The sequence below is a fragment of the Nicotiana tabacum genome, chromosome 10 (assembly GCF_000715075.1).
Source record: "Nicotiana tabacum cultivar K326 chromosome 10, ASM71507v2, whole genome shotgun sequence".
In the NCBI taxonomy this organism is placed as follows: domain Eukaryota; kingdom Viridiplantae; phylum Streptophyta; class Magnoliopsida; order Solanales; family Solanaceae; genus Nicotiana; species Nicotiana tabacum.
Genome location: NC_134089.1, coordinates 93,378,212 through 93,400,691, shown reverse-complemented (window position 1 = coordinate 93,400,691; position 22,480 = coordinate 93,378,212). Strand labels below are relative to the sequence as shown.

Below are 22,480 nucleotides of genomic sequence, written 5' to 3'. Positions count from 1 at the left end.
AAGAAACTTATCTGAGTGGATTCACTAGAACCAATGATCATGGTATGCATTTTGGATTAATCAGCCCAGTCTATTTAATCAATCTCCTTTCCAATTGTTTTACTTTGTGCTCCAAGATTTCCACAACCCAATTTTTACTTTCCGCCAACTTGCTAACCTTGTTTGACTTGCAGCTGAAGGGTTTTCACCGACAAACCTCTCTCATTTGTTTATTCCTCAATTCCTTGTCGCCTCATGGTGCCCGTGAAGGTTTTCACCGATAATACTCTCTCATTTTTACTTTCTCTCAGCGTTCGTCGCCTCATGGTGCCCATGAGGGTTTTCACCAATAAGACTCTTTCATTTTTTTGATTCTCTTGCTTAAACCGGAGTGTTTCCCCTGATATGAATTCTCTTTACTTGCTTGATTTGCATTTCTCGAAGACTAATCGGTAGGTCTTTCTTTGGACAACCAGGTGGGTTTTTGGGTATGTTTGGAAAGAAAAGGGTATCAAAAAGGCTCCAAGTATCTCGAATGGGTTAATATTACAACTTTTGGAATCAGATTTCTTATCACAATCACAACTTCTGCCCCAATTTCTTGCTTGGGGATCTTTTGATATTTTATTTTACTATGACCGAGTCGTGAGGCTGCCTACGTATCTTTAAGAGGAATCAGGTCAAACGTAGTTCACACCTGAATTTCCTTGTTGTTATACTTTCTCTTTTCACTTCTTTTCTTTTCTCTTTTTTCTTTTTCTTTCTTTTCCTTTTCTTTTTGTTATTGATTCCAAAAGAGGGGTATGAAAGAAACAAATACGGCTCAAAAGGGGGAACAAAGGGTAGAGTGTTTAGATAGCGGAACAAATTGTCTTCGTCATTTCATTCTTCGAAACAATGCCAAGTACAAACAATCAACAATTATAACAAAGAAATCTTACATAATATCTCTTGACTGCATCAGAATTGATAGCCATGTCTATGCATTTTCCTTTGATATCTGTTAAACATAAAGCACCATTGGACAATACTCTAGTCACAATAAATGGCCCTTGCCAATTCGGGGCGAACTTGCCTTTTGCTTCAGCCTTATGTGGAAGGATACGTTTCAGCACTTGCTGACCCACTTCAAACTTTCGGAGGCGCACCTTTTTGTTGTATGCTCTTGCCATTCTCTTTTGATATAATTGGCCATGACACACTGCTGCCAATCTTTTTTCATCAATCAAGTTCAACTGCTCCAAACGGGTTTTGACCCACTCATCATCATCAATCTCAGCCTCAGCGATAATCCGAAGGGATGGTATTTCAACTTCCACAGGTATCACTGCTTCAGTGCCATATACCAACAAATAAGGAGTTGCACCTACTGAAGTACGGACAGTAGTGCGATAACCCAGCAACGCTAATGGTAAATTTTCATGTCATTGCCTAGAACCTTCTACCATTTTCCGAAGTATCTTCTTTATATTTTTGTTGGCTGCCTCGACTGCTCCATTCGCCTTGGGATGATATGGGGTGGAATTGCGATGTGTAATCTTAAATTGTTGACATACTTCTTTCATCAAATTATTGTTAAGATTAGCACCATTATCCGTGATGATCACCTTTAGGATTCCAAATCGACAAATGATATTTGAGTGAACAAAATCAACCACTGCTTTCTTGGTCACCGATTTGAAAGTTTTGGCCTCAACCCACTTGGTAAAATAATCAATGGCTACCAGAATGAACCTGTGCCCGTTGGAAGCTGCTGGCTTAATTGGTCCAATGACATCCATGCCCCAAGCAACGAAGGGCCATGGTGCTGACATTGTGTGCAATTCCGATGGTGGAGAATGAATCAAATCTCCATGTACTTGGCACTGATGACATTTGCGCACAAAACTGATACAATCTCGCTCCATGGTGAGCCAATAATAACCTGCTCGGAGAATTTTCTTTGCCAGCTCATATTCGCTCATATGTCGTCCGCAGACTCCCGAATGTACTTCGGACATGACAGTCGTAGCTTGTCTAGCATCTATGTATCTTAACAATCCAAGGTCTGGAGTTCTTCTAAACAAAACTCCTCCACTTAATAAAAACCCACTTGCCAACCGTTGAATTGTTCTCTTTTGATCCCCCGTGGCTTGCACTGGATATATCCCCATTCTGATGTACTCCCTGATATCGTGGAACCATGGTTCACCATTAAGTTCTTCTTCTACCATGTTATAGTAGGCATGCTGATCTCGAGCTTGAATATGAAGAGGATCGACATAAGCCTTGTTCGGATGGTGCAACATTGATGCCAAGGTAGCCAAAGCATCGACAACCTCATTATGGACCCTCGAAATATGCCTGAACTCCACTGATCTAAACCATTGACAAAGATCATGCAAACATTGTCGGTACGGTATAAGCTTCAAATCTCGCGTTTCCCATTCTCCTTGAATTTGATGTACCAGAAGATCCGAGTCTCCCAAGACCAAGACTTTCTAGACATCCATGTCTGCAGCTAGCCTTAGACCCAAAATGCATGCCTCATAATCAGCCATATTGTTGGTGCAATAAAATCGAAGCTTATCCGTAACAGGATAGTGATCCCCTATTTCAGAAATGAGCACAGCCCCTATTCCAACTCCTTTCATATTAGCATACCCATCAAAGAAAAGTTTCCAACCTGGTTTTTCAGTCTGCTCCAGTTCGTCGATATACACCACCTCTTCATCGGGAAAATAAGTTCTCAATGGTTCGTACTCTTCATCGACCGGGTTCTCGACCAAATGATCGGCCAATGCTTGGTCTTTCATCGCAGTTCGAGTCACATAGATGATGTCAATCTCCATGAGCAAAATCTGCCACTTCACAAGTCTTCCTGTGGGCATAGGCTTTTAAAAGATATACTTCAACGGATCCAAGCGTGAAATGAGGTAAGTAGTGTAGGACGACAAATAATGTTTCAATTTTTGTGCTACCCAAGTTAGGGCGCAACATGTCCTTTCCAGGTGAGTGTACTTAACCTCATAAGCCGTGAACTTCTTGCTAAGATAGTAGATGGCATGTTCCTTCCTGCCAGTGATGTCATGCTGACACAATACACAATCAAATGAATTTTCCAGGACTGTCAAGTAAAGAATCAAAGGTCTCCCTAGTTCTGGTGGAACCAACACAGGTGGGTTTGACAAGTATCCTTTTATCTTATCAAATATTTCTTGACACTAATCAGTCCACTTGACCACATCATCCTTCTTCAGCAACTTAAAAATAGGCTCACAAGTTGTCGTGAGCTGAGCAATAAACCTGCCGACGTAGTTCAACCTCCCTAACAAACTCATTACCTCAGTCTTGTTCCTCGGAGGCAGCAATTCTTGGATAGCTTTGATCTTCGACAGGTCCAATTCAATGCCTCGAGGGTTGACTATGAACCTCAACAACTTTCTAGATGGAACACCAAATGCACACTTGGTAGGATTAAGCTTGAGGTTGTATCTACGAAGCCTCCGGAAGAATTTCCTCAAATCCCCAACGTGGTTGGCCTGATGCTTTGATTTTATGATCACTTCATCTACGTATACCTAAATCTCCTTATGTATCATATCATGAAACACAGTAGTCATTGCCCTCATATAATATCATATCTCTGTATTCGATGAGTGCTTTGATTAAATCTTCTCTGATCTTTGGCTCGAGATGGACACTTATTTTAGTCTCTCTGATATTATCCATGTCCCCTAAATTGATGGCTTCTGTTTCATTCAGGTTGAGTTTGGGTTTTTCTTCGAAGTGAATTAACTCCTTACTAATCTCTTCGAAGGCTTCATCCTCATCGTATTCTGATTCGCAGTCACAATCTACTTCTTGAACTATTATTTCAAAATTAGATTGATGTTTAAGACTGGGCTGAGGATTCCTTATGCATGTCACGTCATTAGAACCAGCGTAAAAAGAACTATACAGAAAAGAAAAGAAAAACAAAAGAGAAAACCATCAGGAATAATGAAGAAAGAGAAATTGCATTTCATTAAATGATAAAAGATAACAAGGTTTGCACTCTCAAACAGACTGAAAGATAACAATCTGGATTACAACCCTGGAATAACCCAGCCAAACTGAAGGAAAATCAAAATATACTACCAAGACTCATTTCGAATGGAGAGAGGAGTGGCTTTCCAATTATTAAGCTTTGTTTCTGGCCCAACGAATTGAATTTCTGCGTTGCTAGGACCTTCACTACTTTCCACCATGTTCACACTGTCGAACAACTTCTCAAATCTTTCAATTAACTCCTTATCAAGATCAATCACAGGACTGGGAATTGTTTTTACCGGTAGTTTTCTGGTACCGGACTTGACAAATGATCTGGAGAGACGTGGGACAGGCTTTGGAAGAGCCCATGCCCTCTGTTTTAACTTTCTGACTCTTCTTATGTCTGCGGCAGTGGGCTTGAATCCCAGACCAAATGTTCCCAAGTTTTCAGGAAGAGACACCGGTTGTATGATGCCTTGCAAAGATGAGCTCAAACCTTTACCAACTACAAAACCATTCTTCAACATCTCATAGGCCACCATGACTGATGCGGTGGTTATCTTCGGATTTGGAATGTATTTCCCCTCTAGGATCTTTTCAACTGATATTGCGTCAAAGACCTGATATACCCATGGCCCTTTGTCGTCTTCAACTCGATGAAAGGTACGATGGCATCACTTTGGGCACACATATTATCCTCACCATGCACCATAATTTAACCATCTGATACAAAGTAGACGGCACTGCCTTGGCGGCATGAATCCAGGGTCGCCCCAGCAAAAGATTGTAAGAAATTGTCATGTCCAACACTTGGAATTCCATAGTGAACTCAACGGGCCCTATTGTTAGTTCCAGTATTATATCGCCTACTGAATCTCTAAATAATAATTATCACACATAATTAATACCAAATTAAAAGAAAATCGCAAAATTTGACATTAAACACTAAAATGCAAAAATACGTTATTTTTTGTGAATTTTTCATTTTTTAAAATAACATTTTACTAAATTAGCCAAAAAATATAAAATCAAATCCTAAGTGCAGATGCTATATTTTTTGTATTTTTTAATGCATTAATAAAATTAAATATGCACACAAAAATATGCAAACAATCAGGAAAATCGCACAATAATTCCTAGAATAACACACAATTAAAGAAAAGACCTAATTTTGGGAATTCTTTTGGAATAATTCGTGTGAGACAAAAATTACGTGCTCACACTCATATCTCTTTTAGACTTAAAAGAGGGTTTTACATGTTTTTCTCTAGCACGGGCATCACAAACCTTTTGCATCTTGAATTTTGACATAGGCAGACCATGGACTAGGTCCTTCTGAATTAATTTGTTCAGAAGAGAAAAACTTGCATGGCCCAGTTTTCTGTGCCATAGTTCAGCATCATCATCAACAACTTTCAGACAACTCAGATCACCACTCTATAAGGACTCGAAATCAGCAACACAGATGTTCTTGTATCTTTTGGCTACAAGTACTATTTCACCGATCACAAGATCAGTGAATGTACATATTTTGGACAAGAATTCCACCTTGTTTCCTTTATCATAGATTTGAGAGACACTCAAGAGACTATACTTAAGGCCATTGACATAGTACACATTTCAATAGAATGAGTGAGTGACTTCCTGAATTTTCCAACTCCAAGAATGTACCCTTTTTTTCCATTGCCAAAGGATACACTCCCTCCTTGCAGGGCTTTTAGTGAAAGAAATCCCATGGTACTCCCAGTCATGTACTTTGAACATCCATTTCATGAACCATTGTTGACTGCTTCCTTTCACTGTTCCCTGCACAAGAGATTAAGAGTTAGTTTTAGGAACCCAAGTAAGTTTGGGTCCTTTGTAGAAGGCAAGAGGATAAATAAGAGTTCTTTTAGTCCATGCAAGTAATGTGAGTGGAACCTGGTCCCTCTTTTGCAGTCACCTTTTCAGCAAACACTTTGTTTTTCTGAACCGATTGATTCTTGGCCTGGATATCTTCCTTGAAGTGCCCAGTGTTCCCACATTGGGTACAAGGCCAGTTATCAGAGACAATGACGTACTTGCTGTGAGGGTTGTGATGAGTTTTTTCCCTTTGGAACCCTATTCCCTGCATGTTTTCACAATCATTAGTATGCAAGGCAGTGGTAGCTTCTAAGGACCAGGTCCACTTTAGGGATTTTTCAAGATCATTATTTAGTCTTTCCAGATTAGTTTGGAGTTTCTCGTTTTTCTCAATTTCAGCACACATCCTAGATCTTATAGCTTTCACCTCATTTTCAAGCCTAATGTGTTCCTCACTGGCTATCTCCTTTCCCTTTCCAGAATTTTCAAGTTTTGACTTAGTCCATGGTTTCACTATTGTTTCCCTTAGGTCTGTAATTTCTGCCAACATATCATCCTTTTCTTTTCTGAGGATTTCAATGGTTTTCTTATGGTTAGTAACTACAACCACTAAGTCGTCTCTAGTTTGTTCAGATTCTCCTAATTCTAAGGTCAAAGAATCCCTATCCTCCACAAGACTATAAAAAGTAGTGATTAATATATCAGGTAAAGACATGAGTTTTTTTGGAGAATAGGATTTTAGATTTGTCTGAACATTCCTGAAATTTACCTCTTTGTTGCCGTTGTCTTCATCATTATCTGATTGAGACATCAAAGCAAAAGTTGAGTCATATCTAATATCCTCGCCTTCAGCTGCCATCATGGAACTATCACCAGTATCAGGTTCATCTTCATACTCACTAGAGGAATCCCCCCATGCTGCAAGAGCTTGTCTCATCATATTATCAGCGGATCTTTTTCTCTTGAAGTCTTTGAAAGGAGCCGGGTTCGTCTTAGCTGTTTTCTCATGGTAGTTCTTGGAGAATTCTTGCTTCAAGAGAGGACAATCATTCATGAAGTGTCCAAGCTTTCCACACTTGTAACAAAGATCACAGTTTTTGGTCTATTAGAGCCGTCCCTTTTTAGTATTTCTCCATTTCTTCTGACCATCTTCTAAAATCTTTTGGTTAAGTAAGCCATGTCATTGTCTTCCTCACTTGAATTATTGTTATCAGCTTTAAGTACCAGGTTCTTTTCCTTCTTTGGTTCTCTTCTTTCACTGTCTATCTTTCTTTTCAACTCATAGGTCTTCAAGTTTCCGATCAGCTCTTCTAAGGTCAGCTCCTGTAAGCCCTTTGATTCAATAATAGCATTCACTTTGCTTTCCCAAGATCTAGGCAGAAAGTTGAGGATTTTCCTCACTAGCTTATTTCTGCAAATAGTTTCACCAAGTGAGTGTAACTCATTTATGATGGAAGTGAATCTTGTGTGTATATCTTGAATGGATTTATTGTCCCTCATTTTGAAGAGTTCATACTCGGTAGTGAGCATATCAATCTTAGACTGTTTTACTTGTGTAGTTACCTTATGAGATGTTTGTAAAACTTCCCATATCTCCTTGGCAGTGTCGCATGTTGAAATTTTATTATACTCTTCAGGTCCTATTCCATATACTAGAATTTTCTTGGCACGAAAATTCTTCTCCACAGCTTTCTTGTCTGCTTCAGTGTACTATTTTCTGGTTTTTGCCATTAAAAATGGAAGTTCCTCTAGTACCTTGGTTGGAACATAAGGACCATCGCATAATGATATCCCATAACTCACAATCCTCAGCCATGATAAAATCGTGTATTCTTGTTTTCCACCACCCATAGTATTGTCCATTGAACCTAGGTGGTCGGTATGTAGATTGACCTTCTTCAAAATTTGGTGGAGCAGCCATGAGGATCCTTCCTAGGTGTTAGCCTGATAGGAGGAACCCGCTCTGATACCAATTGTTAGTTTGTGTGAGTCCACCAAATAGTAGACTACCTGGTCCTCTACGAGATTCTGCTGAGAATACTAATAAAATAGTACGTAAATAAGATAGAGGATTTTTACGTGAAAAAATCCCACACAATGGGATCAAAAAACCACGACCTACACATGTAGGCTTTCAACTTCACTAACTTGTAAAAAATCTATTACAAGCCACTTTGCAATGACTCCATTACAAAGAATTTACTCAACTAACTTGTGGTACTCTTACCACAAGCCACTTTGTGACTTTTTTGTTACAAAGGCTTTTACTAATTTGTGACGCACTCACCACAAGCCACTTTGTCACTCTACGGTTACAAAGGCTTTTGCTTATGACTAAAACTAGTCACAATATAAACACAAGGAGTTTACGAATTTACAAGAGGATTCCTAATCAAACGCTTCTAGCTAAGCAATTTAGGAGATACAATAAGTACACTCACAAAGTTACAACTCAACTAGGACAACAACAAGCTAACTTTAGGAACTGGTCCATAGTGGCGTTCAATTTTGTTCTTCAAGCTTGTGAGGATTGATTTCTCTGTTTTGGCAAGAAGCTTGAATGAGAAACTGAAACATTCAAGTGATGTTTTGTATAAAACCATTGTAGGTACACTTTGATCACATCACTTGAAATGATGTGAGCACTTTAATTGGTCAGAGAATGAGTGGGCGCTGGAAACAATGCAGTGGGTTAGAAACAATGTAGTCAGTCACTTCGTTTCCAACTGTGTCCAATTGACTTTGTACTGCGATGAGGAAACCACAAGGGTATCAGATCCTTGTTTGGGTTCCTAGCTCCTGAAGCTGTAGGAGTTCACCTTTAGCTGGAATCTGTTAAGCTTGCAGTATAGTCCGAGTATGTCAGGTTCCCTATCTGGTTCTTAATAGTAAGTTTGTTAGATCATCAAAACATAAGACAAAGACATTGAAAACCTATCATCAATCTTTGTAAAAGACATTTCATTCACTGCAATAAAATATTCTACTTTGTTTTTTCTCATGCTCTACAATTGTTCTTCAGCTTTATTGTTTGTTGTTCTTACTTTATTTGCTCTTAACTCACCTCGAGGCCTCCGAGATAATCGAGCTCGAGGTCCCCGTTGCTCTAACAACACTGGTTTGGTTCATCAATTCTTCTTACTTAAACCTAATATTACTTGTATATTCACTAGTATTGAAATAAATCACATATCTTTAAAACCACAAATTATCTTTAATTGTTATTCACATTTTTCGAGATAAATAATTATATTTTATGTCACATTGATTCCTTTATAATCTGTTTCAAGAGAATAACTCATTTTTAAGATTTGAAAATAATTTAACATTTTCGTTTTATCCTTAAATGAGATGCTCCATTTTGTAATCACAAAAATACTATAAATATATTTAAGATTATAAATACTGAAAGTGTCGTAACCACACAAATTCACAAGTTTCAAACGTTTTTGTGTTCACATGAAATGAAATGAAGGAAATATTTAAATGAAGCCAACCAAACTTTCAAACAAGACGTCTTATCTCTATGAATTGAGATCGGAATAAAGCAAGATGAATAATTATGTTTTAGTTTTAAATAAGTTAGAGTCCGTTATATGAGCATGTACTATTCATGTTATGTTGGTATATTTTAATCTCTGTCTCAGTCTCATATTATATTATACTTAAAAATAATCAATCCATTATTGGGGGAAAATAGAAGGTACGGATTCTTATCACTGCTAATCCTAAAAATTAGGTACAGGCAATTTTATTGTTCTCTTGATGTACTTATATATATATATATCAATAATAATGTTGATAGGGCAAGTATAATCCACCGTAAATCTTGGGGCATTTGTATTTATACCCGCTTTGCAATAAAAATTGCAAGCGTACCCACTTTTTCGCGTAACTTCAGCATACGGGCCTGAAGTAGCAAAGGCAATCACGCAAACTTCAGCATCCTAGTAGACGTGCCTGAAGTAGCAAAAAATGATGAACTAAATGTGCAGAAGTTTTTGTTTGTAATTGTTGAACTTAAGCATTCTAGTGCTGAAGTTTTGTTCTCTATTTGCTGAAGTTTTTATTTGTAATTGCTGAACTTAAGCATTCAAGTAGCTAAAGTTTTGTGATGCTGAAGTTATTTAGTTCATTTGTAAAAACTTCAGCACTAAATAAGCTGAAGTTTTTTTGTCCTGGATTTATTAGTTTTGTCATTAAGCTTTTTCAACAGCTTCAGCAGAAGTGCTGGAGTTATTTAGTTCATTTGTAAAAATTTCAGCACTAAATAAGCTAAAGTTTTTTTGTCCTGGATTCATTAGTTTTGTCATTAAGCTTTTTCAAAAACTTCAGCAGAAGATGCTGAAGTTATTTAGTTCATTTGTAAAAACTTCAGCACTAAATAAGCTAAAGTTTTTTTTGTCCTGGATTCATTAGTTTTGTCACAAAGCTTTTTCAAAAACTTCAGTAGAAGATGCTGAAGTTATTTAGTTCATTTGTAAAAATTTCAGCATTAAATAAGCTGAAGTTTTTTTGTCCTGGATTCATTAGTGTTGTCATAGTCAAACTACAGTAAAATAATCAGATTGCCAACAGTATCTATATCATAAAATTTTGGAAACAATAAACGTGAAAAGAACAGAATTATCATGAAAAGAATCACTAAGTATGACCTTAAACTTCCCGTACGTGAAAATATTCACAAAGTATTGTCTGCTAACTTACGTAATTATTTATAATTTATTTTTAAATAATCTGATAAATATACTTATGAAAATCATCCCATGAACTGAAGTTTCATAGCAGCACCAACAACAACAGAAGAAAGAAGAAGAAGAAGAAGAAAAAGAAAACGAAGGAGGAGAAGGAAGAGGAGAAAGAGGGCTGAAATTGTTTAAAAAGTGGGTACGAGTTAAAAAAAATTTAAAAAATTGGTATAGATTAAATGGGGGCGACCAAATAGGGCGCCACGTGCAATTTTTATGTAAATCTTGAAGTCTTTAGAAAGGGGAAGAAATTCAAAAATAGCCAGATTTACAAGTGGTCATTCAAAAATAGCCACAGTTTCAAAAGTCATCAAAATTTAGCCACTTTTTATTTAAAGATAAATCTGAACAAAAATACTGTTCAAAATCCGGAAAATACTCCAGCATAATATTCTGGAATTCTAGTATATACTGGAGCCAGCAAAGTATACCGGTCCAACATAATATGCTGGAAGTTCATACATAGGTACACCGAACTCCAGTATATTATGCTGGACCGATCTCTGTTACAGCAAATAGTAGCTATATTTCAATAACTTAGCAAACGCTGGCTATTTTTGAATGATGAATCCTAAAATTGGCTAGCACGTGCTATTTTAACTTAGAAAGGACATTGTTTAGGTTGCGTAATAAGGAACTAATTAAGACCATAGAACCATTTGACGCGTAATTAAGGCATGTTAATTGAGAAAATTCACTATCAAATGGCTTCCGTCCTGATGGCCCAATGGGCTCTTGCTAGGTAAATGACATCTGGTAACCACTTTAAGTATTTTGATTTATGAATAAGCTGATGGGTCTTGAATTTTAATTTTTTAATTTAATTTTTTGTGACAAAAATATCTTAAATTATTTTCTAAGTTAAAGATTTTGGTTTAAAAGTTGAGCACAAAATAAATAATAACCAATTTTAAATAGCATTTCTTAGAATGATTACGTGTGCACTAACCCCCAAAAGTGTGTTTTGAGTAATTTGTAGCAGTAGCGTAGTACGTAAATTAATAATGGGAAAGTGATCCGTGTTATGAGTACATCATTTTCAATAGTCGAGGAATTATACAAAAGGTAGATCTTGGAGAGTTTATTTGTTCAGTTCTCTGCATTTCAAAAGAAGAAGAGATCATTTAAGAAATGGAGTTTGATACAAGTCCCATTAATCGATGTTCCAAAGAGCATGAGAAGATCTATCAAGAATGGTTCAATTTCGCGGATTCAGGTAAATTGCTACCTTTTTTTCCCGTGTCATTCAAATAAGAGCAGAAACAAAGGAATTTGCAATAATGGGGGATTATTTATGGGGTACAGATGGAGATGGGCGTCTCACTGGAGGAGATGCCACAAAGTTCTTTGCCATGTCCAATTTGCCTCGTCCTGAGCTCAAGCAGGTTTGTTTCTTTTCTACTTCGTTTCTTTTATGTTTGTGAATGCTTCAACAATTAGGTGTTAACTGTTTTTTTTTATCTTGTTTAATTTGAATATTTGCTATCCAGTACTGTTATCATCCTCAATTTTGAATAGCAGTATCTTTTTTACAAGGGTGCTGTTTAGGTCAACTTACCTGCACCTCAAACTATTCCACTTGGTAACTGCTACCTCTCACCAGCAGCAAGCAAGAATCATTTAACTTTTACCGGCAAGGATTAGACTGATAAGAAGAAATCACATACATTTGAATGTTTTTTTTTAAAAAAATAACTGTATTGTCCTGTATAGCTTGCACAAGTCTCAACTAATTTCACGGGATACCTGTTGCATCTCATTAGCACAGATACCGGGTAACTCTGTCCATCAAAGCTTAGACAGATGGAAAGAAATCACCTAAGTGTTCATTGACCACTAGGCCACATTTGAACGTCTCATAAAATAAGTATGTCTAAGGCCTTCCATTTCTGGTATTTGTATTAAATGATAAGTTCTCAACTAATTAGCTTCTCGGAGTCTAGGTGCGCCTTTTGTAAAGGCACTTTTTGTTTCCTTCTTCGGTTCAATAGGTGGCTTGCTAACTTGATCTTTGCGACGCATTAGCATGACCAACCTATCACTCAAAAGAACTCATGAAAATGACCTACGATCTAGAATGCTAAGCAGAAGATGAAAGACATGTGAGCAAGCTGTGAAAATCCTCAGGTTTTTAGGCCTTCTCTTAAAGGTTAATATTGTCAGTTGGCTCATTGATGATCATATTCAGGTTGCTATCATCTTCCGGGGGCTAAAGTGAACAAGATTGAGGCAGATGTTAAAGTTAAAGTATTTAGATAACTTCTAGTGATAAGCAGAATTAAGTTTAAACGGCAAAACAAAAATCTGAGCGAAGGGCAAACTGAACTCTCCTCCCTCCCTTGCACCTAAATCCTTAAATAAGGTATTTTTTTACTTGAGAAGTCCTATTATCTAGCTAGTTATCACATAAAGATATGTGACTATGGAATCGTATTTTGACCTATGTACGGACCTTATATTAGTAGCTTGTGCTGAATCGCATAGACCTCAAGTTTGCGGTTTCCTCCCAGTTTTGATGATTCATTTTCTGCTGCTTAAAATTGTTTCAACAATTTGTTTCATTTCCCTTCTTTTCCTAAGGTGTGGGCAATTGCAGATTCCAAGCGACAAGGTTTTCTCAGTTTTAGAGAATTTGTTATTGCAATGCAGGTACTACTTCTTTGTGCACTCTCATTTCAATTTTTTCGTTAATTCTAGTCCATCTAAAGCAGAAATCTTTCTTTGCTTTTTGATGTGTAGTTGGTCTCTCTGGCACAAGCTGGCCATGCAGTAACCAATGATCTTTTAAATGCTGATGGTAACTTGCGTAGTTTCATGTTTTTAATTTATAATGTACTGTGTTGTATGGCTTTCTTTAGCTTGCATCATTCTTCTCATATACTGATCTTACACATTTGAAATTCATTGCAGTTGATTTTGAAAATTTGCTACCCCCTGCAATGGAAGGTCTGGATGTCTTTCTTGCTGTAAGTATTCTGGATTCACCTTCTACCTTATTTTTCCTTTAACGCTGAAGTGACTGAACTGTAACCTTATTTATATCTTTTTAAACAGAAGAAGAAGAAGCCCATGCCTAAAAGCGAACCTGATCAGAATGGTATTTTACCTCATTACACACAAGAACTTATCCTATCTTTTCTTTCTTTATGGTCTTGGAGTGTGGGGAAGGGAGGTAGATGGTATGATTGCTTCTAACTGTTTGAATGGAGAAGCAGGTAGTGCTCCTGTCCCGACTGCACCAGCAACTAGTTGGTTTTCTTCATCGAAATCTGCAAAGAAGGTGAGTGTGGTTACTCTTTTTAAATAATATCACTCTCAAAATTATGCATTTTTTTGCTTATTCACAGCATATTTTGATATGCTATACAACTTTCATATGTTACCAATGACATACTAAAATTATGTATACCTATCAAAAAAGGGAAAAAAACATATTTAAATTCTGCATTATGTGGGGTTTACATATCGAGCTAAGTTGTCAAGAAGTATCTTTGTCCTTTTCCATTAGTATGAAGTTGTTTGATTTTATTTTGTCGGCTGTTGGTAGAAATTATTGCATGAGCTTCTCCTATCCCAAATTCCCCGACCACATCTTACAGCACTTCATGGTATGTTAATGCTTAGTTCTTGCTCCTAATGCTTCACTTTTTTCATCTGCCTACAGGTCTCTTTAACCTCTGTCACATCAATAGTTGATGGACTGAAGAAGTTGTACATCCAAAAGCTAAAGCCGCTAGAAGTCGCATATCACTTTAATGATTTTGTCTCTCCATTGTTGGTAGGTGGTGCATTTCACTTCAGTGTTGCTTACTTTAAGATGTTGGGAAATAACTTCTTGCTCTTTTTCCTCCCCTTCAAGTATGCTTCCTTTTTATTAATACGGGAAAACTTGAAAATAGTGATAGATAAACAGCTGAAGTGCTATTGTTATGTGCTGTATGTGATAGGCGAATAGTGATTTTGATGCCAAGCCGATGGTCATGCTTTTGGGTCAATACTCCACAGGCAAAACCACATTCATTAAACATTTACTCAAAACCAGTTATCCAGGTTAGCTAATACTCCTTTTTACTTGTGTATGTCTCTTGTCTATGTGCTTAAGAGGCTCTTGTTTACATTGTCACATCCTCTATGTCTATAGGTGCTCACATTGGTCCGGAGCCTACAACAGATAGATTTGTGGTTGTCATGGTATTTTCGCCTTTCTTTACTCTTAATGACTGATATGTGGTTGTCATGGTAGTTTCGCCCTTTCTTTACTCTTACTGACCACTCTGGTCACTCATAACTGCTTGGATTATGGTCCTGAAAAGAAGAAATCTATACATGTCTCTGCCAAGCGTTCAATGCCTTCCTCCATTTAAGTGTCCCAACATAAGGTCCACTTTAAAAGACACTTCACAGTTTATAATTTTCTTTTCTTTTGTAGTCTACTATGTATGTCTCTATTTTTCATGTGGGAGTTCAGATTTCTGCTGCTTTTCGCAATAGTTTCACCAATATGATACATGCTTGGGAATAATTTTCTCAAATGTTGTTATCGCTTTCTACTGTGTGTAATACAGAACGGGCCGGATGAAAGAAGTATTCCAGGAAATACAATTGCTGTTCAAGCAGATATGCCATTTAGCGGTCTGACAACTTTCGGAACTGCATTTTTGTCAAAGTTTGAGTGTTCTCAAATGCCGCATCCTGTGAGTTATGGATCAATTTACTTGTACTATAAAATGAAACAACCTTTAACAAAACTCAGAAAACATTCAACTCCTTTTTTTCCTGAAACAACCTCTCTCTCGTGTTAAAAAAAGTTGTTGGAGCATATTACTCTGGTGGATACTCCTGGAGTTTTATCTGGGGAAAAGCAGAGAACACAAAGGAGCTATGACTTTACTGGTGTGACGTCCTGGTTTGCTGCCAAGTGCGATCTCATCCTTCTTTTGTTTGATCCCCACAAGCTTGATATAAGCGATGAGTTCAAACGTGTGATTGCTTCTCTTCGAGGCCATGATGATAAGATACGTGTGGTTTTGAACAAGGCTGACCAAGTTGATACTCAACAAGTAAGGCAATTTTTTTTTCTTTTGTTCCTTCATGTTTTCCACCGATTTCTGGACTATGCTACTGGTTTGATTTCATCAATTGATCTCAATTTCAGCTTATGAGGGTTTATGGAGCATTGATGTGGTCTTTGGGGAAAGTTCTAAATACTCCGGAAGTTGCTCGCGTCTACATAGGGTATGATCTCTGTATTTTTACAGCTAATCCAATAACCGACTTGAATGGGCATATTTTGGCCAACTAAATGTAATTGAGTTGCACCAAAACGGTAGTATGAGGATAAATAAATTAATGCTACCTGATGGATTCAGAACGTGGTAAACTAACTCTGCCTCACTGTTGGGTCAAACTTTTGGTAACATATACTAAGTCTAAGATAAATCGCTTGGGTTTTCAGGACTTGAAAGTGTGCACCTATGAGACATCACATTTTCTTACTAGATGCTATCATGTGTTTAATATAATTGACCAACCCACACAGTTGCTCCCCTCTCTAATGCTTAAGTGCAGATTTAATCTGGACACTTCAAATTAAATATGAAAATATGCATGTTCATTTCCGATAGTGTCATCAAGTCATTAGTGATATTTCAATTTAGATGGAGCATATATAAAATTTTCATTTCCATTTGGAGTTTTATATTTTTCATTAGCATTGTGATGTTTCGCTTGCACAGATCATTTAATGACAAACCAATGAATGAAGCTGCTACAGGACCACTCGGGAAAGAACTTTTTGAAAAGGAACAAGATGATCTCCTTACAGACTTGAAAAACATACCAAAGAAGGCTTGTGACCGTCGTGTAAATCCACAACCTCATATCGAGTCTTTATATTGCTCATATACTAACAATACTTTAAACATGGATTGAAAAGGAGGTTTTTATTGTGTACAGATCAATGAATTTGTAAAACGTGCTAGAGCTGCGAAGATACATGCATACATAATAGGTCATCTCAGAAAGGAGATGCCTGCTATGATAGGCAAAGCCAAGACACAGCAGAGACTCATTGATGAATTGGAAAATGAATTTGGAAAGGTTTAACTCTCTCAAACCCACCCGCGCATTTACATATTCACTAATCTGTCATGTACACATTCACAATGCTTATAATTTCTATACTGAGCACTAGTATTGTGTTGGAATGGACAATTTGTCCCAAACAGGTTCAAAGGGAATTCCATCTGCCTGCTGGGGATTTTCCAAATGTTGAACATTTCAGAGAAGTTCTCGGTGGTTATAGCTTTGATAGGTTTGAGAAGTTGAAGCCCAAGATGATACAAGATGTTGACGATATGCTTGGTTATGACATCCCTGAACTTCTCAAGAATTTCAGGAATCCTTATGACTAACGAGGCCTAGTGCTGTTAAAGTTTGCAGTTATATTTGCCTGAATTTTGTTTATTATATAACTAACTCATTGTATCTTGTAAGTTGTAACCTTATTCCTTTTTGGTCTCTCACATTGAGAATTCTGCAAAGAATTTGGGTTCAATCAACCCATACTATCAGCCGGCAGTTATGGTGGCACATAAACACATATTCTTCAGAATTTTGAACACAGGAAGATAATTAGTTCTGTGTTAGCATGTGTCTTTCTTTTCTCTTGTTACAACAACAACAACCCAGTATAATCCCACAAGTGGGGTCTGAGGAGGGTAATATGTACGCAAACCTTACCCCTACCCCGAAGGGTAGAGATGCTGTTTCCAGGAGACCCTCGGCTCAAAAAAGCAACAGGAGACGATATATTAGTACCATAAAAATGCATAATAAAATAACAGCAATATAGGAAATATGAAATACAAAATACGAAATAAGAAATAGATGGCTGGTATAGTAAAAACTAGCAAGTAAAACCATGCATCAATAGACGAGCAATGACATTCTTAGTCTAACTCCGAACTGGCTAGTCTCACTCTATTGTGCTGTAGAAATATTCACAATTTTTCCCTAACCTACAACCTTAATGCTCGACCTCCATAATTCCCTGTCAAGGGTCATGTCCTCAGTAATCATAAGTCGCGCCATGTCCTGTCTGATCACCTCTCCCCAATACTTCTTAGGTCGCCCTCTACCTCTCCGCGTGCCCACTACAACCAGTCGCTCACACCTCCTCACCGGTGCATCAGTGTTCCTCCTCTGAATGTGCCCGAACCATCTGAGTCTTACTTCCCGCATCTTGTCCTCCATGGGGGCCACGCCCACATTCTCTCGAATATCTTCATTCTTAATCTTATCCATACTTGTATGCCCGCACATCCACCTCAACATCCTCATCTCTGCTACTTTCATCTTCTGGATGTGTGAGTTCTTTACCGGCCAACATTCAGTTCCATATAACATGGCAGGCCTAACCACTGCTCTATAAAACTTACCTTTTAGTAACGGTGGCACCTTCTTGTCACACAAGACTCCCGATGCTAACCTCCACTTCATCCACTCCACCCCTATACGGTGTGTGACATCCTCATCAATCTCCCTGATCCCCTGAATAACCGATCCAAGGTACTTGAAACTACCCCTCTTGGGAATGACTTGAGAGTCAAGCCTCACTTCAACTCCCGCTTCCGTCGGCTCAACCCCAAATTTGTACTCGAGGTATTCCGTCTTCGTCCTGCTCAACTTGAAACCTTTAGACTCAAGAGCATGTCTCCAAATCTCTAGCCTCTTGTTGACGCCGCCTCGTGTCTCGTCAATTAGAATAATGTCATCAGCAAATAGCATGCACCATGGCACCTCCCCTTGAATATGATGAGTCAGTGCATCCATCACCAGGGCAAATAGGAATGGGCTGAGCGCAGACCCTTGGTGCAACCCCGTAATAACTGGAAAGTGTTCAGAGTCGCCTCCTACTGTCCTAACCCGAGTCTTAGCTCCAGCATACATGTCTTTAATCACCCTAATATAGTCAACCGGGACCCCTTTATCCTTTAAGCAGCTCCATAAGACCTCAATAGGAACCTATCGTACGCTTTCTCCAGATCAATAAACACCATGTGGAGATCCTTCTTCCTATCCCTGTACTGTTCCACCATCCTCCTAATAAGGTGGATAGCTTCTGTGGTAGATCGCCCCGGTATGAACCCGAACTAGTTGTCTGAAATAGACACCGTCCTTCGCACTCTCATTTCTACCACTCTCTCCCAAACTTTCATGGTATGACTTAGTAATTTGATGCCCCTATAGTTGTTACAGCTCTGGACATCACCTTTGTTCTTATACAACGGAACCATTGTACTCCACCTCCACTCTTCAGGCATCCTATTAGTCTTGAATATAACACTAAATAATCCAGTAAGCCATTCCAAGCCTGCTCTACCCACACACCTCCAAAGTTCAACCGAAATTTGTCTGGCCCGGTAGCTCTGCCTCTTCTCATCTTACGCATTGCCTCCATGACTTCATCGATCTCAATGTCCCTACAATCACTTAATTCATGGGGACTGTCGGCATTCCTCAATTCCCCAAGTATAATATCCTGATCCCCTTCTTCACTTAGAAGTTTATGAAAGTAGGTCTGCCACCTCCTCTTAATCTGGTCATCTCTCATCAAAACTTTGTCGTCATCATCTTTTATGGACCTCACTTGGTCCAGATCCCGAGTTGTCCTCTCTCTCGCCTTAGCGAGTCGGAATAACTTCTTCTCCCCACCTTTGTTCCTTAGTTCCTCATACAGACGAGCAAAAGCTGTCGTCTTAGCCTCTGTCACTGCCATCTTCGTCTCCTTCCTAGCTATCTTATACCTTTCACTGTTCGCTCTCTTCTCCTCCTCGTCAGTGCTCCCTACTAACCGCAGGTAAGCCGCCTTCTTTGCTTCCACTTTACCTTGGACAACTGCATTCCACCACCAATATCCTTTGGGACCACCATTGTGGCCCGTAGATATCCCTAACACCTCTCTCGCCGCCTTTCTTATACAGTCCGCCGTCGTCGACCACATTGTGTTTGCGTCCCCACTACTTCTCCAAGCTCTCATTGCCGATAACCTTCCTTCCAACTCCTTAGCTTTATCCTTAGTTAAGGCGCCCCACCTAATTTTGGGGCGTCCTTGTACTGACCTCTTATTCCTCTTTATCCTAATACAAATGTCCATCACCAAAAGCCTATGCTGCGTTGAGAGGGTCTCACCTGGGATAACCTTGCAGTCCTCGCACAACCTTCTGTCGCATCTCCTGAGGAGGAGATAGTCAATCTGAGTCTTCGCCACCGAACTTTGGTAAGTAACCAAATGCTCATCCCGCTTCGTAAAACTTGAGTTCGCAATGACTAGATCGAAAGCCTTGGCAAAGTCCAACAGCGAAATGCCCCCTCCGTTCCGCTCCCCGAAACCAAAGCTGCCATGCACCTCAGTGTACCCACCTACAGATGACCCAATATGACCATTGAAATCTCCTCCTATGAATAATCTCTCAGAAGGCGGTATACTACGAACAATCTCATCTAACCCCTCCCAAAAGCGCCTCTTAATATCCTCATCCAAGCCTGTTTGCGGTGCGTACGCACTAACGACATTTAAAGTACCCTCGCCCACCACCAACTTAATAGTCATTAGTCTATCATTCACTCGCCTGACCTCTACCACGGACTCTCTAAGATGGCTATCTACCAGGATACCCACTCCATTCTTACCCCTCAGGACACCAGAGTACTACAACTTATACCCATCCACGCTTTTCGCCCTCGATCCGACCCACCTAGTCTCCTGGACACACGCTATATTAATCTTCCTCTTCTGAAGGATTTTACCAACTCTATGGATTTACTCGTTAGTGAACCTATGTTCCATGACCCGATTCTCAACCTATAGGCTCCTTGCCCCATCTACCTCCCCTGCTACCCGTCCCACCCCCTGACCTCAGCCCCACACTCTACCCCACCTGAGGACATGCCCTTATTCTATCATCCCAGACTACAGCCACTACACCTACAACAATGTAGAGAAGACTCACTAGTGCACAACGGACAACGAATCAAACTAGAAGGAAACAAGTGGCAACTAGTATCCTAGTTGAAAGGTTTAACTATTGCGAAGTAAAGTAACAGTAATTTAGCTAACACCAAAAGGGAAACAGTAAAACAGGAGGTACCAACTCCCGTTAACAAAACCTGTGGCTGATTTGTTGTACTCGATGTAGTTGTACGCTCACGCACCACTTCCTACCGCCCTTTGCTGACACTCGCCCAGGTTGCTCTCCTTTGCCAGTGCTCGTGCGCCCAACTTGTCTCCAATACTTCGAGAATTCCTGAAAACACAGAAAATACCACGACCTAAAAACCAGAAGGAGTTATCACCGCTACCACTGGTATATCCCCAACAATATAAAATGTACAAAGAAAGGAGAAGAAGAAAACGAGAATATAAAGGGGTGGGGCAGATTTGGGACGCAAAAAGGGTGGGGCAAGAAGACCCGATACTATTATATAGTTATAGTATTATATATCATTCCACCACAAAAATTCATTTGAAATTGAGAAGCAAGGTCGAGAAAGAGAGTAAGTGAGAATACCACAGATTTGGAGTCAAACTCGCCAGAGCAGCGGTATTTCCAGCCATGGTCACCTATTAGAGGTCGTCAGATTTGATTTTTTAGTGAAAGCTTTTTAGATCTAGATTTTATTTGTTAAGAGAAAGAGGAAAATAAGTATTAGAAGATGAAGACAAAAAATAGGGGTCACCGACGCAGCTTCGTTTTCGGCCAGATCTAAAAAAAATGTCGGTAGGTTGCTAGATTTTCTCCCTCGTGATATAGATATCAATCCAAATACAAAGAAACTATGGTTCATAAAGAAACACGGCTCTTGACAAAAGACTATGCTTCTTTCTTTTCTCTTGTTATTTTCTGTAAATCAAACTGAAGGGCTTCCATGAAAAGCTAAAGAAACTGCACTACACTCTGAGGTTGGCAGAAATAGAAGATGCCCGAAATACCAAGAACAACAACAACAACCCAGTGAAATCCCACTAATGGGTCTGAAAAGGGTAGTATGTACGCAGACCTTATCCCTACCCCAAAATACCAAAAAATTCACTGAAAAGTACATAGGAAAAACTTCCACGTGGTGTTTACACCTATAGGTTATCATGGTTAAATAAAAACTAGGTAAAAGCGTGCATTATTTAGTTATGAGTAAGTAATATTAGTGTATATAAAAATACATGTCATGTATTTATTAAGTTAGTTGGAAACACCGAGTTTCATAGTGCAGGAAGTGGACTCACAATATAACTATTTGGGACTCAATTGATTTAAAGATAAGATAAAATTGTGCCATTAGCTAACTTTGGTCAGGTGATATCAATGTATGCAATATATAACTGTCATGTAATCAACATTGCACAACACAGACGTGCATGAGTTATTTTCTCCAGGATAGGTTGTAGACTCAAACATGAACCGATAGTATATTCAAAACAACCTTTTCATGGAATGGACAAATTAAAAATGAAAGAAAATAAGAGAAGTAAATAGAGAAAAAAAATGTTAAAAAGAGCTCAGAAACGCTGTAGTATCATCCTAGAATCGGACAACTTCTCGTTTCTCCAATTATTTATTATGCAGAAAACAAACCAAAAGTAAAAACAATGCACCAGCCGGGAATCGAACCCGGGTCTGTACCGTGGCAGGGTACTATTCTACCACTAGACCACTGGTGCTCCATTGAAAATTTACTGGGAATTATAAAACAAGTGTGAGCAGTGGGTATATTATTCTTGGTGAAAACGATTTGGTTTTCATACATCAAAGCTTAAGTATCCAAATTACAGAAGGAACTGACAATCTCAGAAAAGAAAAGGTAAACTAAGAGAACCAGAGGTTTGCCTCAATACATATAAC

At 38.7% G+C, this 22,480-nt stretch overlaps 1 protein-coding gene and 1 non-coding gene across 4 annotated transcripts; one reads left to right on the top strand and one right to left on the bottom strand.

Moving 5' to 3' along the window:
• Positions 1–11,519: 11,519 nt before the first annotated feature.
• On the top strand, positions 11,520–17,149 carry LOC142161784 (EH domain-containing protein 1-like). Of its 3 annotated transcripts, none has more exons than XM_075223129.1 (16): positions 11,520–11,796; positions 11,886–11,965; positions 13,161–13,229; positions 13,320–13,377; positions 13,491–13,546; positions 13,635–13,677; positions 13,796–13,860; positions 14,245–14,358; positions 14,528–14,630; positions 14,722–14,771; positions 15,146–15,274; positions 15,389–15,640; positions 15,736–15,815; positions 16,316–16,442; positions 16,536–16,679; positions 16,808–17,149. In XM_075223129.1, exons 1-16 carry the CDS (start codon positions 11,712–11,714, stop codon positions 16,991–16,993), a joined length of 1,641 nt encoding a protein of 546 aa, XP_075079230.1. In that variant the 5' UTR covers positions 11,520–11,711; the 3' UTR covers positions 16,994–17,149. The 3 variants fall into 3 exon arrangements, with proteins under 3 accessions (XP_075079230.1, XP_075079231.1, XP_075079232.1); XM_075223130.1 differs by having other exon boundaries at positions 11,564–11,796; positions 13,638–13,677; XM_075223131.1 differs by having other exon boundaries at positions 11,781–11,796; positions 13,177–13,229.
• A 5,079-nt stretch (positions 17,150–22,228) lies between these two features.
• Positions 22,229–22,299, bottom strand: TRNAG-GCC (transfer RNA glycine (anticodon GCC)). Its single transcript has one exon. It is a non-coding gene; the product is annotated as a tRNA-Gly (tRNA).
• Between the last annotated feature and the right edge of the window lie 181 nt (positions 22,300–22,480).

Bases quoted from the DNA above. Each gene is read 5' to 3' on its own strand.
- LOC142161784 (XM_075223129.1), top strand. From the start codon at position 11,712: ATGGAGTTTGATACAAGTCCCATTAATCGATGTTCCAAAGAGCATGAG. The intron at 13,861-14,244 runs GTGAGTGTGGTT...ATCTGCCTACAG, and splicing joins CATCGAAATCTGCAAAGAAG to GTCTCTTTAACCTCTGTCAC. The intron at 14,631-14,721 runs GTTAGCTAATAC...CTATGTCTATAG, and splicing joins ACTCAAAACCAGTTATCCAG to GTGCTCACATTGGTCCGGAG.